The sequence below is a fragment of the Acomys russatus genome, chromosome 2, assembly GCF_903995435.1.
Source record: "Acomys russatus chromosome 2, mAcoRus1.1, whole genome shotgun sequence".
Lineage (NCBI taxonomy): Eukaryota > Metazoa > Chordata > Mammalia > Rodentia > Muridae > Acomys > Acomys russatus.
Window position 1 is genome coordinate 2,427,742 of NC_067138.1, and position 17,857 is coordinate 2,445,598.

A 17,857-nucleotide genomic window follows, 5' to 3' on the forward strand; every position below is an offset into this window, starting at 1 on the left:
AAGCAATGAGAAGCCAGCCAGTAAACAGCACCCCTCCATGGCCTCTGCATCACCTGCTGCCTCCAAGTTCCTGCCCTGTTTGAGTTCCTGTCCTGACTTCCTTCAGTGATGAACAGTGATTTGGAACTATAAGCCAAGTAAACCCTTTCCTCCCCAACTTTTGTTTTTGGTCATGGTGTTTATCACAGCAATAGAAACCCTGAATAAGACTCAAACATAGGTGAGGGTTACGCTGTCAGCGAGCTGCTGTCTAGTAGGATAAACGGTAATGAGCAAGAAAACAAATGTTGGCAGTGCGCATGTGTAGGACACCACCTGCCTTCTGTGGGGAGCTGAATGCACACAGCAGTCCAGGTGATAGTTGTTGGTATCTACCAAAGAAAAAGCGCCAAGCCACGGAGAGAACAAGCAGTGTGTCCACAAACACACGGTGAAGCCAGGAAGATCAGTCTCAGCCTAGAACCCATTCGTGTGCCTGCTATGCTGTCTTTTACAAAAAGAACATAATTAGCTGGGTGTAGTGGCACATGCCTTTAACCTCAGCACTCGGGAAGCAGAGGCAGGCAGATCGCTGTGAGTTTGAGGCCAGCCTGGTCTACAAAGCGAGTCCAGGACAGCCAGGGCTACACAGAGAAACCCTGTCTCAGAAAACAAAAAACAAAACAAAGAGAATATAATTTATTAAAGAAATGGATATTAAATTAAGTAATGGGGCGGGGTGACAATGATTAAAAGTGCCCCAGGAGCTGGAGACTTAGCTCAGTATGTGTGAGGCTGTAGGGTCAGTCTTCAGAATGGAAAACAAACCAAGATACCCCTACCCCAACTGAGAATAACAGGCAGGGTGAGTGTGGCCTGGTAACCATCAAGCCACTATCTGCCATTCCATCTTGACAGCCTCCCTGGCAGTCTGCAGGCATTCTTATCTTCCGTTTCGCAGGAAGAAACTGAAGCCACTCATAGTCACATGAGGTAACTGGTAGGAGTCTGTCCAGGAAGCAGTTGGTATAGACAGGCAACTCTGGAGTGTCTACCCAGATCCCTGCCTGCTGGAGGCAAGAGACTGCTACTCCCCACGGTGGCTGCTTCCTCCCAAGGAAAACGAGATGCATGGTGCAGGGCCATAAAGGTCGGACAAAGGAAACCGGGAGCCTGCCTGTGTTAGTAGCGGATGGAGGGATGCAGCAGCCTCTCCTCAGATGCTAGGGGAGCTGTAGGAACGTCCAGGATGTCTCCCCACCCATTGGGAGACCTCTCTTCCCCTCTGCTACCAGGACATAATCCTCACAGTGAAGGAGAAGCTGTCCATCCGCTGTATCGAGTACTTTGCACTGGCCCTGGAGGAGCAGTACAGCGTTTCCCGCCTACACCTGCTGTATGAAGAAGAACTCATCCAGCAGGTAGGAGGCCCTGCCCTGCTCTGGGGAGGCCAGGCTCCTCAGCCACTTGAGGGTTGGTTCTAGTGCACTCACTCAGCCGGGGGAGAGCAGAGCAACACTCAGGCCTGGTCTGCATCTGCTCCAACGAAGTAGGCAGGGCATAGTCCAAGCCGTCCACCTTAGGGGTATGGATATGAGACTTAGATGGTTTCCCCAGGTCTCATATCTGATAAAGCTCTTTGCTTTCCATCTCTGATGGCCTTTTCTGGCACCTGCTGTCTCAGAACTATTAAGGGCCATTGGTTGCTGTGTCCAAAGCTCTCTTTGTGGCCTCTTGCCCCCATGAGAGGCACTCCCATGACAGGATAGCCAGTCCATCTACGTCACCAAATCTGTCAGCCATGCAAGAAATGCACTGACAGGTCAGTTCAACAAACCATTGTAGGGCGTGTACTGTGAAAAGATCACAGCTGGGGCAGGGAAGGGCTTCTTTAGCAGCGGAGTACAATGGGGAAGCCCTGACCTTCGAGGTCACTTGGCCTCCCTCATCGCAAGTGAGTTACAACCCGGCCACCGCTTGATGACTGCTGCAAACTGTTTTGTTTTGTTTTTTTTTTAAATAAATATATATGATTTCTTGCATTTACATTGAGGAAGAAAATCAAATTGAATCCCCAAAATAGGGGGAGGGAAGGGAACAAAGAGCAGAAAGGTACAAGCTACATCTTCTGTTGAAGAAATCGACATTGATATTACTTCACCTCGGAGTTTGGGAGTTGCAACGCATCGACACTGCACTGCTCAACTGGGCTCTGGTGCTGCAGAAACAATTAGGTGCCCTTGCCATCCAAGCGTGGCAACAGAAGCATCCGTGGTGGTGGGAGCTTATGGCAGCTCCCACATTGTGTGGCAGACAGGAAATGGAGAGACTGTCAGCAAAAGCAGACCCTGTACCCAGCCTCAGAGACCCGCTCTCTAAGCAGGCCCTGCCTCCTAAAGCTCTACAGTCTCCCAGAAGAGACCAAGTGTTTAAGCACGTTCTGGGGAGGGAGGCCTCACGTTAGAACCACAAAGGAAGAAGACGACCAAGTGTTTAAGCATGTTCTGGGGAGGGAGGCCTCACGTTAGAACCACAAAGGAGGTAGTTCCAGCCTGTCCCTAGGAGGGCCTTGAGATGCCGACAGGGTCTGTGAAGGAAGAAACATCACCCTTTCGGATCTTTCATGTTCTGTACCACGGGAAAGAAAGTCCAGCTAAAAGGGAAAGCTGTGCTGTCTGGGGAGAGACAGAGATAGAATAGGTCTTTCTTTTCCCGTGTGAAGCGGCTGTGTAGTGAGCTGTGAGGTCACAGTGTCTCCTTTCCCCTGGGCAGGTGGTGGAGAGGGAAGACTCGCAGGACTCCCGCTGCCTCTTCAGGGTCTGCTTTGTTCCCAAGGACCCCCTGGACCTGCTGAAAGAGGACCCGGTGGCCTTTGAATATCTCTACCTACAGGTGACCGGGCTGTGCTTCGTGGGGTGACAGAGACTTGGTAGCAGCTAAACAGCTCTGCACAGGGATTGTCTTTTTCTGAAAGGACAGCGGGTCCCATCGCTCTTCCCCTTTATTCCTGCTCTGAGTTGCTGTGATGGGAGATTTGCTGTGGACTAATCAAATTTAGGCTTAGTCCTCAGTGTAGATGATACATTTTTCTAATACTATTAAGCACTGTTATCATTTCCCTTTTTATTGCTGAACAGAGCTTTAGTGCTGCGCAAACTCATGTTAGAGATGACATAACTGGGTATTAGAAGGGGCATGTTCTGAGGTCCCCACTTAGTGGAGCCAAAACCTGGTTTAGTTTTCCTTCCTTCCTTCCTTCCTTCCTTCCTTCCTTCCTTCCTTTCTTCCTTTTTCGAGGCATTATTTCTTCTGTGTAGCCCTGGCTGTCCTAGATCTAGCTCTGTAGACCAGAGTGGTCTTGAACTCTGAAATCTGCCTGCCTCTGCCTCCTGAGTGTTAGGATTAAAGGCGTGCACCACCATGCCTGCCTAGAAACCTGGTTTCCTGGCTCCCAGCCTGGCCCTGCTCCCTATTGCATGGGGTGAGATTAATTTTGTTATTTATATGGATGGGAAGAATCATCTGGGAGATGTTACTAGTTTACAGAAGAGGCAATTTCAATTTGGATGTAAAACTGGCCCAAGTCTTACAGAAATGGCACCGGGAAATCATAGTAGCAGCAGCTGCTGTGTGCTTAACGCCTACGTTGCTGTGTGTTATCTTCCCTAAGCCCCACAGACACCCAGACACCAAGCAGTGTAGATCACATAGATAGTATGCAGTTAGCAGCGGAAGGCATCGTGCTCAAAGAGTCTTAATAATGTATAAATAAGGTCACACAGCCAAGAACTGTCAGAGCCAGACTTCGAAGCTGACTGCTGATCCTCTGAGCTGAGAGATGGGGGTACAGTGCGGACTCTCCTGTTGCCCAGCTGCTCTGTAATCTCTTGCAGAGCTGCAGCGATGTCCTGCAGGAGCGCTTTGCCATGGAGATGAAGTGCAACTCTGCTCTCCGGCTTGCAGCCCTGCACATCCAGGAGCGGATCTATGCCTGCGCCCAGCCACAGAAGATCTCTTTGAAGTACATAGAGTGAGTGGCAGGGGGTGGCAGCTGGGTCACATGTGTGACTGCCAGCTCCTAGCCAGGATGGCCAGACTCCACAGAAAGCTGATATTGGCCCATCTGCTTTTGTCTCTCCATCCATTTCCCTTTTCCCAGCCTGGCTCCCCATCTGGCTAGAAGCCACTTCCACCTGTAGTGAACGCAGGGTCCCCTTGGAAATTTCCAGTCCCTGGAAGGATGTCTGAGGCCACCAGTTGACAGCTTTTAAAGGCAGGGATGTCTTGGAAATTAATTCTACCAACAGGTGTGATACAATTGCTATTGTATTATGTCCCCCCCCCCCGCCCTCTCCCCAGCGCCTTGAAATGGATGAGGCTTCAAATCCTAAGGTCCACGTACCTCTTGGGTCTTATCTCTGAGCGCTAACACCCATATGCCAAGGCCCTCCCAGGCCTCAGCTCTAGCTTGTCTAGGCATCAAAATTATACGGAGAAATCAGATCTTAAGAACAGACAAGCTCCCTGCTCAAACTATGGCACCAGCCAAGGACAATACGTGCAGTAAACTTCGAACCCCTACCCAGATCTAGCCAATGGACAGGACATTCTCCACAGTTAGTGGAGAGTAGGGTCTGACTTTCACACGAACTCTGGTGCCCCATATTTGACATTCCCTGGATGGGGAGGCCCGGTGGCACTCAGAGGAAGGATAGCAGGCTACCAAGAAGAGACTTGATACCCTATGAGCATATACAGGGGAAGGAGGTCTCCCTAAGTCACAGTCATAGGGGAGGAGAGTAAGGGGAAAGTGGGAGGGAGGGAGGAATGGGAGGATACAAGGGATGGGATAACAGTTTAGATGTAATATGAATAAATTAATAAAATAATAAAAATTTTTTAAAAAGAACAGACAAGCTCCCTGGTCCTCCCCTGTTATAATGAGTCAAGGAGCAACTTTAGGGGCATTCTGTGACTTCTAGGTTAATAACATTCAGACGCTTAGCCTTGGGGATTGACAGGTGCTGTCTGCGGCAAGAGCGTTTGGGCAGGGAACATAGCTCAGTGGTAGAGTACTAGCCTAGCATGTGCAAAGCCCTGGGTTTGTTTTCTAGCAGCGGGCGGGAGAGTTGTTCTTCTATCTAGATGATCGTGCCACATGTTTTTGTCATAAAGAGGACTGAGAACAGGCCTGCTGGAGGGCTTTGCAGGGACAGCACCTGCTGCCAAGCCTCACAGTCTGAGTTCAATCCTCAGGGCCCACGGGGTGCAAGGGGAGAACTGAGCCCCACAAGTTGTCCTCTGACCACTACACATGGGCACACTTGCTAAAATACAGCAGCTCAGACTCTTCTTGGAGGTGTGACTCAGTATAGGCACACAATAAATACATACACAAACAAGGAAATAAAATTTTGTACGTAAAAGGAAATTGAGAGCTTCTGCTTTGAATAATGAAATATCACACTATAGAGAGACCAGTGTGTTTCCAGGTCAGTCGGGGGGTCCTAACCACAGCATCTGTATAGTGTATATCATGTGTGTCTATGAGGAAATGCTCCCCCACCCCCCATCTCTCTCTCCTTTTATTGAGATATACAGATAGATATGTATCCCCTTTATCTTTCTTTAACTTTCTGTATCTGTACCACTGTCTCTGTGCCTGTCTGTGTTCCACCCACTAGAGAAAAGGGCTCATCACTGCTGTGTGCTCAGAACTCTAGATCTGAGTTGCATAGCATTTGCTCTTCATTAGACCCAAGTGCAATGTAAACATGGCCTCCTTGTCTCTCCACTGTCTCGTGACAGGAAAGACTGGGGGATTGAGAATTTTATATCTCCAACTTTACTCCGAAATATGAAAGGCAAAGACATCAAGAAAGCCATTAGTTTCCACATGAAGAGAAACCAGAATTTGCTGGAACCCCGACAGAAGGTAGGGCAGTTGCAGCTTCTGCCGACCCACCCAGATGTCTGTTGGGGGAGTCATTGTCAATATTGCCTGGCTTTTAGGCAAGCGGATAACTCTGATTTCAACAATTTTTTTTTTCTGTCAAAGCAACTTATTTCTGCTGCTCAGCTACGCTTAAATTATCTTCAGATCCTTGGGGAACTCAAGACATATGGCGGGAAAGTCTTTAATGCGACTTTGATGGTATGTACCAGAAAACTATGGGCTCCCGCTTGCTCAGGACTTGAATATTTGCAGATTGGCAGATATTTATTGGGCCCTGGCTTGGTATTCGCCCCATGGAAGATACTAGGGGAGGCAGAGCTGAATAAGTTACAATTTCTGCCCTCGAGGATGAAATAAGCTACCACACAAGACAAAGCCATAGCTACTGTGGAGGGATGGGAAGAAAGACCCTTCCATTGCTAACCTGGTCTGGGTCCAAGGTGGAGACAGCTTTCAGATGGTCGGATGGGGACTGGCTGGAAAATGGGAGAAAAGCACTGGGGGGGAAGCCGATTGTGAGCAGCACCTTTGGGAACTTCAGCACATGAGGGCATCGTGGGGAGCGATGGATGGGAATATCAGACTGGCTGCCAGACTGGTCCCTGATGGTGCAGAAATATGAACTGAGGTGTGGGCCTGTGACAAGGAAAGGAGAAAAGCCCTCTGCCAGGAACCCTGCTTCCTTTGTGGAGCCTCGGCCCAGCACACGTGCGTCACAGCAGTCAGTGGTCACGGTGCGTGGTGCGGTTTAAGAGACTCTCCTCCACCAGGCCACCAGCCCCAGAACTTCACAGCTCGGAGAAGCTGACAAGTAGATACTTTAAAAAAAAAAAAAAAGGATAATAAGGACAAGATTCAGAGGTCTTATGTTTTTTATTACTTACTTTTAGTCGTGGGTCAGTCCAATAAGACTGCTGACCTCACAGCCCAGACAGCAGAAAAGTGAGTGGTCAGAGGAATGAGGAAAATGGGAGGAGCCTGTGTATAAAGACAAGACCCCAAAGGTGAAAGAGGGACTAGATCACAGAACAGAGGGATGTGAAGGGACTGGGAAAGCCCTCCGACCCCAGCCTGCCTTTGCTTTTCCTGTCTCTGGGAAGAACGGGCAGCCAGCAAGGGATGCAGGGCTGGCTCGGGGCTCAGCTACAAATACAGAATAATACTGTACTGTCAGAGAACTTTACATGCCATATGAAATCTGAGTGAAAGTTGATGAAGTAAGTGAGATATGCCCAGGTTCTCAGAGACATACAAAGGGTGTGCGTGAGGCGGCCAAGGCTTTCCCTAGGCATAAGACGGTGTGTGTTTGTTTTGTTCTGTTGAGACACAGTCTCTGTAGCCCATGTTGGCCTAAAGCTTTCCGTGTACTCCAGCCTCTGTTTTCTAATGCTGGATGACAGGGGCTAAGCATGCACAGCTCCTGCAGGCAGCCTGAGTTCAATCCCCCCCTCACAACTGCCTGCAGCTGCAGTTCCAGGAAATCTAGCGCCCTCTTCTGGCGGCCGTTGGCATGGAACTCTTGTACACAGACACAAATATACACTTAATTTTAAAATAGAAAAAAAAATAAAGTTTATAGAAGATACATTTATTTTAAATTTGGCTGTGGAAGAGTAGTCTCAGTGAGTGGTGGTGAGGGGCTGAAATAGGAAACAAACTTGGCAGAGAGAGAAGTCAGGCCTAGCACAGACTGTAATCCCAGCACTCAGGAGACTGCAAGCAGGAGGACCATAAATTTGAGGCCAGCCTGGGCTACACAGCAGAAACATCCCACCCACCCCGCTTCTAAAATGAATTTGGGAAGAAGAACATTGTGTGCAGTGTGTTTGTGTTCTCACAAGCTTGTGGATAGACACTAATTTCCCTTCCGCTCTCCCACAGCTACAGGATAGAGAATCCTACATCGCCCTTCTAGTTGGAGCCAAGTATGGGATTAGCCAGATCATCAACAGCAAACTCAACATCATGTCCACGCTGGCAGAGTTTGCCAGCATCAGCCGCGTGGAGCTGACGGTAGAGTCTGAGAAAGTGAGCATGGTCAAGGTGTATCTGCAGGATGTTAAGGTAACACCGGGGAAGAGAGTCTGACCTCTGGGATGTGGTGTGAAATAGTCTAGGGTAGTTTATATGAGCTTTGAGTGTAAGATCTGGATTTTACATGAAGTAATAAAGTCCACTGTTTATCTGGCTAAGAGGATCTGCCTCAAGTGGGAAGTGGAGACTAGAGGGTACGTTACCCTGAGACGCTCTTGATGCGGTATTTTTGGTTTGGTTTGATTTGGGTGTTGTTGTGGTTGTGGTTGTTGTTGTTTCTCAAGACAGGGTTTCTCTGTGTAGCCCTGGCTGTCCTGAACTCACTTTGTAGACCAGGCTGGGCTCGAAATCACAGTGATCCACCTGCCTCTGCCTCCCTGAGTGCTGGGATTAAAGGTGTGTGCCACCACTGCCCGGCCCTGGGCCATGTGTTTTATTGATGAGAAATTCTGGACCCGGAGTGTGTTGGGTGAAAGTTAAAATGAGTAAACAGTTCAGGGTAGTTCCTGTGCCTTCCTGGGAAGTCTGCATCCACAATTCCCTGCTTTGAGTTCATCCACTGTGCTCAAGAATGGGTCTGTGTTTTTATCACTCTTTTCCTCATCCTCTGCCCATATTCTTCCACTTTTCCTGGGATATGTCAGGCCTCTAAGGGACCAGTTGTATGAACGAGCAGGGTGGGTGGGGCTGTAGTAGGGTAGAGGATAGAAAGAAAGGAGACAATATATAGATTAGGTGGGAGGGACTGTCTTAGGGTTTCCATTGCTGTGAAGAGGCACCGTGACCACGGCAACTCTTTGAAATGAAAACATTTCATTGGAGCTGGCTCACAGTTTGAGAGGTTTAGCCCATTATTATCAGGGCAGGGAGCATGGCAGCATGCAAGCAGACATGATGCTGGAGAAGGAGCCGAGATTAAGATCTACATCTTAATCCAAAGGCAGCAGAAGGAGACTGTGAGCCACGCTGGGCATAGCTTGAGCATAGGAGACCTCTAAGCCCACACCCACAGTGACACACTTCCTCCAACAATGCTGCACCTACTCCAGCAAGGCCACACCTCCTAATAGTGCCACTCTCTGTGGGCTAAGCGTCCAAACACATGAGTCTAAGGGGGCCAAACTGTTGCTGCTAAATTACCAGTGTGGCCTAATAATATTTATTATCAGGCCTATAATTATTATTACGACAGTATTTTCTAACCTGCCAGGATTCAATCAAGACACAGACACTTGTTATATTTTAAAATAGCCTTAGTTAACCTGGGGCAGAGCAGATATTAATCCCCCAAACTACTTCCCATATGCTTGCCATATGCTTGTAATAACTTCTATCAAGCTACCTCCCATCCATAATCCCATATACTTGTTAATGTTCTTCATCTGGGCCAAACATCCACACCGGCCATGTGCTTCTCCTCCACCTAACCCATGGCAGCCTTCCTTCTCCCTTCTCCTCCTCCTGTCTCTCCTCCTCCCAAGATTCTCTCTGTCTCCTCCAGCCTGGGAACCTTAGCCAGGCCTATGCCATTTGCCCTGCCCAGGGGTGATGGCCTTTTATTGGTCAAACAGGTTAGGCTCTTAGGCAAGGTACAGGTGGGTCACAGAGACAACAAGCAGTAATTAGCATCAAAATACATCAGACCAACCTCCAGGCCAAACCTATTCAAACCACCACAGGAACCTACGGTGTGTCAGGGTATGCACATGTGTGACTGTTTGTGTGTGCATGTACGTATGCATGTTTGGTCATTTAGATTTAGTTCCTTGATGTGAGAATGTGGGCCACTTGGGGTGGGTCTGGGGACCATGGCTGAGTGTAGTTGGTATCCCTCTTTGGTCCCATAGGCCTTGTTGCATCTTAGCCCTCTGCGAACAGAAAAGTTCTCTTTGCCTTCACAGGTTCTGACTTTGTTGCTGGAATCCAACAGTGCAAAAGACCTGGCCTGCTTGATTGCAGGGTACTACCGGCTGTTTGTGGACCCCGCCAACTCTGTTTTCCTCTGGTCTGGAAACAGACAGCAGATTCACCGGGTGTCTGCTGAAGAAGGTGAGGTGCTGCGCCTCTCTCCAGTAACGATAGGCCTGTTTATTTCCAACCGAGCAGTTGGTCTTAAATATTAGAGACGCGTTCTTAGTACTTGGAATTCTCCTAAATGCTGAGGAATGCTAAGTTTCTGGTTCCCTGTGGAGTTTCCCAAAACCACCTCTAAGATCCACTCTACCTTACTTCTTAGCAAAAGGAGATGTCACTTTTTCAGAATGTAGGCGCCTTGGTTCTCATCCATACCCTTGGCACGTTTCCTCATCCTTTTGTGATAGAAATTCTCAACCTTACAGGTTCAGAGAAAACTGGGTACCTGGAGACAGAAGAATGAAGAAGCAGTGGCGATGGTGGGAACAAAACATAAAGGGCAGGGAAACAGATAGGTTCCCAGGAGGCTTAGGGTCACCGGCACACTTCTTCAGCTGTTCTATTGATGTGGCTTTTCCAGGGCCGTCCTTATAAATGTTTAACAACTGCCTCTGCAGGGGGAAATCCGTAAGTGCCTGACACTCCTACCACCACCACCACCGTGGCAGGCTGCCAACACGCTGTTGTGGACTGGAGGTAGACAGGGGTGCTCAGCATCTCACCATTACAGTGTTTCAGCATGTGGGCAGAATAGGCACAGATCATTCCGCAAGAACAGAGGATTGGATGCCATCATCCATGCCAGCACCCCAAATCCATACGTGTTCAATCTTTTCCATGAAGTGGTTTATAATTTATATATAACCTACACATGTCTCTGCATATCCTTTAAATAAAAATCTAGCTTACCTATCCTACTGTCAGTGCCATGCATGTGTTCCATACAGAGAATGGCCCGTGGTAGCCATGCTTTCCGTTTTGAAAAGGTGAGTTTAGTAGTCTATAGCAAGCAGCAATATATATATATAGCAGACCACCAGATTCAGCACTTACATCACCCAGCAGGAAGGACTGGAGAAGCCTTGTAAAAATCGTTATCTGGGGAGCCATGGTCGATGAAGAGGATGCCAGGCAGAGTGTCTTCTCCACAGAGGAGCATCTGGCTTCTCTCTCCCACGGCAGATGTTTTTATACCATGGGATAAACAGTAGTGATCTTGGTTTTTAAGCTAGGTTTGCCTCCTAGCTGTTCTCAAGGACAGTTTTTCTAAGACACTTGGCGGTTGGGGTCAGTCGCTTCTTGTATTTTCCCCTTCAGCAGGATGACACACGGGTATCTGTCAGGCCTGGATGTTGGTTTGTAACTCTCAGTGTCCTGTCTCTCGTAGGCTATGAGTCTAGGGCCTGCAGTGACTCGGAGGAGTCCTCTGAGGTGGATTGTGTCCTGGAGCCCCTGCCTGACCGACGGCTGGTGAAGCTGAACCTGTGCAGACCATTTGTTAGAGAGCAGCAGCTCCCAGGAGACAGCCCCACACCTGAGGTGACCAGGAGAGGCCCAAGCACCTGTGGGGCCAGCAGCGTGATAGACAGTGCTGAATCCGAGGCATCTGACTCAGCCAATACTGAGAGCCGAGGCTGCAGGACCAGCGGCTCCAGTGAGTCCATGGATGCCCTGGAGGAGGATGACTTTGAAGCCTGCTCCTCCAGCGGGACCAGCTTCTTCCACTTTGGCCCACCAGACTTCTCAAAGGGCCTTGAGACCAACAGCCAAGAGGAAAAAAGCAGGGTTGAGACCAGCGGTTTCCTATGTTTGCTGGACCTGGCCCAGAGTGCCAACCCTCGGTGCCCAAAGATAGAGTGTCCCCAGGGCCTAGCTTCAGAGGCCTGCAGCTGGGGACCAGAACTGAGCATGGGCAGGCTAGACCCCAGGTTGTATGAGGGCAGCAGGACCGACTACTATAGCCTGTGTTCCAGTGTCTCCCCGGGCAGCCACCTGAGCGACAGCTCAGAAAGCACAGCTTCCCGGCAGGGAGCTGCACCTCCACCATGGTGCCAGCAGGGCTGGATGGAGGCTCAGCCTGGCTCTATGCTGGAAGCCCTGGCCCTGCACCCACTGCCACCACTGGCCTTTGAGGATGGCAGCTCAGATGAGGAATACTATGATGCAGCCGACAAACTCACACCCCCGGACACACTCTCAGGTGAGCCCCTATTCCCCCCCAGCCCCCCTAATCCCAGCAGATCTGTATACCCTTAACTAGTTTCTAAGAGCCCAGGGCCATCTTGAGAGCAAGATACAGTCTCCTCTGCTCTTAAGGAGGCTGACCTGGATTCCATGGACCAAATTATAAACATCGTGGCCTTGAGTCAGGGCTGCAAGGAAGGTTTGGAAAGTTGTAGGCAAGAAACAATGAGAGGAATTCATCCCACTGTGGGAACCAGGGAAGGCTTCCCGGAAGAGGTGTCAAATGGGCTAGGCCTTGTCAGGTGGACAGGAGACGAATGGCGTGCCTAGAGGAGAGAGTAGCTGTGCTTCTGCAGATCCTGACAGTACTTGAAATCAGGCCCTGAAGCAACAAGACAGATCATCAGTGGTATTTGATGGCCTTTGGGAGTCCAGGGGTCCCTGGCATCAGAAAGTTGGGGATCTCTTCACTGGGTTTTTCATGTTTCCCAACAAATATTGTGAAGCTTTTAACCTATAGTCCATGATACCAAAAAACAAAAACAAAAACAATGTAAAGTCTTTCCACACAGAAAGACTTCCTGTGCTAACTGGAAAATCTTGCAAGACACACATATGTACACACACTCACACATACTCTCCCTTATACTCAGTCTCTGCTCTCTAAGGTTAAAAACCCTGGAAAGCAGGACACAGACATGTTTTGTCTCCGCCTCAGTGCTCTGCTGTGCCTCCCTGATACCGCCCCCTTGTGGTTTTCATTGCTCTCAGCAGAAAAGCCAGCCCAGCTCCTGAGGGTGCCCTGTGAGGCGCGCTCCCTCCCTCTCTCTCTCTCTCTCTCTCTCTCTCTCTCTCTCTCTCTCTCTCTCTCTGTGTGTGTGTGTGTGTGTGTGTGTGTGTGTGTGTGTAGTGGCCTCTGCCTGCCTGCCTCCCTTCCTGGCCTCACAGCAGCTGTGAGGGCTCTGCACTGGTGAACCAATAGTTTCACACTGAGTGAGTAAGTTTATTAGTCTATAAACTCAGCTGGCCTTTGTGCCTGCTGCTGTCCCCCATCTTCAGCGGCTGGTCCCTGCCAGCTGTCCAGCCTCAGCCAAGGGTTTCCTTCTACAGGGAACATTTTCCAGCTTTACCAGGCCATGGCCAGCTGCCCACCTCAGTCATGGCTTCTGCCAGGAGTGGCGCTTCTGCCTGTGCCTTGGTACTGCCTGCAGTTCCACATTCACTTGTACAGATGTGTGAAGGCTCCTTGAGTACGGGGAAGGTGTTCCCAGCACATAGCACCCTGGCATCGTCACCTCCATCTACTTTGATTTGATTAAGTATTTTTTGTTGTTCCTCGGGGGCTGGTTTTTGTTGTGTTATTTTCTCGCTATAGAATCTTGGCTAGCCTGAAAGTCACTATTGTAGACCATGGGGTTGGAACAGCAATGACTATACTGCACTACAGCCCACAAGAACCCCGGCTAGCCTCCTGGGCTCTCCCTGGTCCCTGCTGGGCTAGCCCTTATACTAGGAGCAGGATGAAGGGGTGGGGCCGAGACTGGCAGGTGGGGATCCTTTATGGGTATCTAGTCTGGAACTTGGGTCTGTAGGAGACACCTTTCCACAGGTTAGGGGTCTGTGCGGTACTAAGCTCAGAACCTAGAGTCAGGGCTCCGGGACCTGGATTTCAGTCCTGCTTCGATTCACTGTAGCGCCACAAATTCTCACCGTCAGTGGGTGCTGTCATCCGAAGCAGCCTCTCCCAAACATGGCTGCACATCAGAATCACCTGAGGAAGCCTATTTAAAGTCTGTCAGTTCCGCAGTGTCCGCTTTAGCCATTCTGTCTTTGGAGGTCTGAGTGGTGGCCTAGACTTTGATAAGGTTTTCAGTACCACGCAAGCAGGCTGGCAGTACTTGGTCTGGGCATAGGAGCCTCCGAGTCAGTCCCTGCTATCACGTGATCCTGATTCCTTCTGCTCAGATCCCAAGACCTTTTCACACACTGCCAGTAAGTAGAGACTCCTTATGACCCCTGAGGGCAAGGGTCCCTGTTTGTCCAAAGAAGGCATACTCACATCCCTCACATGTTAAATAAAAGTAGCAACAGAAGCAGCAGCAGCCATGGGCATGAGTTAATATCATTGTGAAGAAGAGCTGGACAGATGAAGAGCCTGTAAATTGCCATCAGGCATGAAGAACTGGGTTCAGACATGGCTGACAGCCAGGCCAGAAGTCTTTGCAGCAGAGTTCCTCAGCTGTATTGTCAGGGTATTATGCCTGCAAACAATGACATCTAATTATTATTCTTAACAGTTATTGCATTACATGGTCTTGATAAATATGTAGCCCAGGTTGGCTAGACACTTAAATATATAGCCTAGGTCTTAAACTTGTCCTCAGTGCTGAGGTTATAGACAGGTACTCTCACATGTAGTTGGGTTTTTTCCCTTAATTTTAAAATTAGTTTTATGTGTATGGGTGTTTTCCCTGTGTGTGTGTGTGTATGTATGTATATATATATGTATATATATATATATATGTATGTATATATATATGTATGCATATATATATATATATATATATATGCGTGTGTGTGTGTGTGTTTCTGTGTGTGTGCAGTGCCCAAGGGGACCAGAAAAGAGTACTAGATCTCCTGGAACTGGAGTTACAGATGGTTGTGAGTCACCATGAGGGTTCTGGGAATTAAACCCAGGTCCTCTGGAAGAGTAGCCAGAGCCCTTCACTGCTGACCCATCTCTTTAATCCCCCCCCCCTACACACGCACTTTTTAAAAAAAAATAAATATGTCTGTGTTTGAACTTCTGGAGACTTTGTAGCTGACTGCCTGGACTAAGAAGCTCATCACTTCACTGTTGTAAGTGAATAGTTCTGTGGTTTGAGAGTAGATCATGTGGCCTCAAGTACTCTGCCCAGCATGCAGAAGGTCCTAGGTTTGATGTCCAAAGCCACTGCTCTTCACTAGAGTGAAACCACTGGAGAGATGTCACCACCACTCCCTTAAAAAAAGAAGCCTGTGGTACCATAACTAAAAGGTAGTAAAGGGGTGTTGGACAAAAAATCGAGGCCAGCCTGGTCTACAAAGGGAGTCTAGGAGAGCCAAGGCTACACAGAGAAACCCTGTCTCAAAAAACAAACAAACAAAAAAATGTCTACTGCAACCATTATCCCACCCCCTGCTAGATGAGGAGACTCAGGGATGGGAAATTTAACTTGCCCAAGGTTTAGGGCTTGAGTCCACGCAAGCCTGCATGCTTGCCCATGTCTCTCTGCTTCTCTGTGCGTGATGTGATTTTCCTCGTTTTGACTTGCAGGGCCCAGAGCTGCCGATCTTAGCGCCGTGAGATTGCAAAGTCAGCCTAGAGCCCGTGGCTCCGAGGAAAGCCTGCATCCAGGCCCAGAGGGAGGAGAGCCAAGCAGGCGGGGAGGGGTGAAGAAGTATGCCAAGACCCTGAGGAAAAGAAGGTCCTTCCTACAGACGGACCATACCTCCCAGGTCTCCTTCCCGCTGGAGCCATCAGCCTCCCAAGACAAGATGGATGATGTGTGCTACTATGACAGAGAGCCATACTTGACCCTCACTGCCCCCTCCCCAACTGTGTCCTCCCTGCAGGACATGCAAAGTGAGCCAGGCCTCCTGGAGACCAAGGCATTGGGGTTGCTGGCTTCCCTGAGGGAGACAAAGAGCAAAAATCCAGTCTCCAGGATCATGGAGATGGAACCGGAGACCATGGAGAACAAGTCAGTCATTGACTCTCGAGTGTCTTCCATCTCTGCCATTCGCCTCAGAATTGACCCCAGCAATTCAGGGAATCTTGAGGCTGCTCCCTTGGCTGCCACCACTGATGATGCCTCAGCGAGCATCCCTCACAACCCCCATTGCTCCAACCCCGGTTCTCCCAGCCCACAGGCTGCCCAGGTCAGGCCTTTCCAAATCTTAGCTCCAGTTCAAGACTCAGGCAGTACCGCCCCCAAAGAACTCACCCCAGGGGCTGGGGACAGCACTGTCCCTCTCTCTATTGCTGGCTCTAATCCAGACAGCCCAAGGCTACACCACATCCCTCAGAAAGACACATCAGAGCCGGAAGGGGTGCAATCGGAAACGGAGTCGGGATCTTTCCTAATAGATCATATACAAGAAGTTACCCCCAAATTCACAGGGCCCTTGTGTCCGGGAGATGAGCCTACAAGTATTGAACATGGAGGAAATTTGGAAGAGACGGCCTTTGCCGCAGTAGAGGTACAACAAGAACCACGGTCTTTGGAAAGTGACAGTGAAGGGACACACAAAAATGGCCCAAATTTATTTCAGAAGGGACTTGGGAAGGACTCGAATGATTCCAAAGATAAGAGGTCACATAGTGTTCTTGATGTTAGTGCTCCAGCTGGCGAGATAACCAGCCCCCTCTCCTCAGAGGCTTCTGGAACAGGGATAGGACAAGCCTCATCTGACTCCCAAGGGGAACAGAAAGAAGCCATAGGCCAGGCCAGCCAGGAACAGGAACTATTGACGGAACTGGACTTGGGCCCTGATTTCTTACTTGGGAAGCAGACCATTCCATCAGCCTCCCCTCCAGAAAGGGTCAAGGCAGAGCAGCTTATTCATGTGGGAGGAGAAGAGGCAGCCCCCGTGGTCAGTCCTCAGCAGGTCTGTGTCCTTACTGGACCATCCCTGCCAAAGCTTTCACCATGCCAAGAGGAGCCACGCTCAGCAGATTCAGGCCACGGCTCCCCAACAGAAAGCAAAGGCAACAGTCCTATCATCTGCCTTCCACCCGAGAGGTCTTTCCTGTGCTTTGCCCTGGAGAGCCATCCTGAAGGCTCTACCAATCTCAACAGGACCACCTCCTTGGGTTTTGCTGACATGAACGAAGTGGTGCCTGCCGAGATTGGCATAGAGCATTGCAGATGTCAGTTCTCCTATGCCACTTGCTTCCGTGGCCCTCAGCCTGAGATGGAGGAAGAAGATGGGGACCCACAAGCACAGCCTACTGCCCCCCTTACCTCACCACCGGCTGCAGGATGCCAGGTGACTCTGCCGGGGAGACCAGCCAGAGCCTACAGCTGTACCACACCCCTGTCCAGGAAAAGCCACATCTGGCCAGAGTACTGCTCCCGAGCTCTGAGACAGCTAAAAACTGCCCCTGCAAGTGCCCCCGAGGGCTTTGTCCAACTTACAGAGAGCCTGCTGGAGCTACAGGACATTTTAGAAGCTTCCTGGGGGGTTGGAAACAAACACCCCCCTGAGAAGTGCACCTGGCATTTTTCAGAAAGCCGGAGCCGCCTCTGCATGGGCTCTCAGAAGCTCCTAGCCAGCTGTCAACACGTGATCAGAATGGACCAGTCCCCTGAGGAGATGCAGGGTGCTGTGCGTGTTACCTTCCAGCATCTGGTCCAGCTGGCCGGCCTCTGCTTCCAGTTCACAGACTGCAGCCGCTGCTCCACCCGGCACAGGGAAGTGGCTGGGAATCTGAGGGACGTGGTATATACCTACCACCAATTTGTGGAGGCTGCAAAACTGACCTGTGAGAGAGGCTACCATGACCTCAGTGTGAAACTCTTGGCTCGTCAGTGCACAGCCCTCACAGCTGCTGTATTCTGTTTGACCCAGAAGTTCCGGGCATCCACTGCCCTGTGAACAGGTTGCCTACCCAGGGCCCCTTTACCCTGCCTGGAAGGTTCTCCAAGAAGCCTCTTGTAGTTCTCCACCCACCTCCTTCAAATGTTTACTACATAGAATATTCAAATAAACTGCTGCTTACTCTTGGTCTGTCTTGTTCTGAGTGAT

At 49.8% G+C, this 17,857-nt stretch overlaps 1 protein-coding gene across 1 annotated transcript in view; it reads left to right on the top strand.

Annotated features, from left to right (window-relative positions):
• The window catches only part of Frmpd1 (FERM and PDZ domain containing 1), a 174,212-nt gene extending 156,355 nt beyond the window's left edge, over positions 1–17,857 (top strand). The window contains exons 8-16 of the mRNA XM_051157516.1: positions 1,275–1,400; positions 2,752–2,871; positions 3,873–4,009; positions 5,788–5,914; positions 6,038–6,133; positions 7,817–7,999; positions 9,871–10,018; positions 11,271–12,083; positions 15,384–17,857. Coding sequence (XP_051013473.1) covers positions 1,275–1,400; positions 2,752–2,871; positions 3,873–4,009; positions 5,788–5,914; positions 6,038–6,133; positions 7,817–7,999; positions 9,871–10,018; positions 11,271–12,083; positions 15,384–17,707 — 4,074 coding nt within the window. The 3' untranslated portion in view covers positions 17,708–17,857. The remainder of the gene's footprint in view (positions 1–1,274; positions 1,401–2,751; positions 2,872–3,872; positions 4,010–5,787; positions 5,915–6,037; positions 6,134–7,816; positions 8,000–9,870; positions 10,019–11,270; positions 12,084–15,383) is intronic.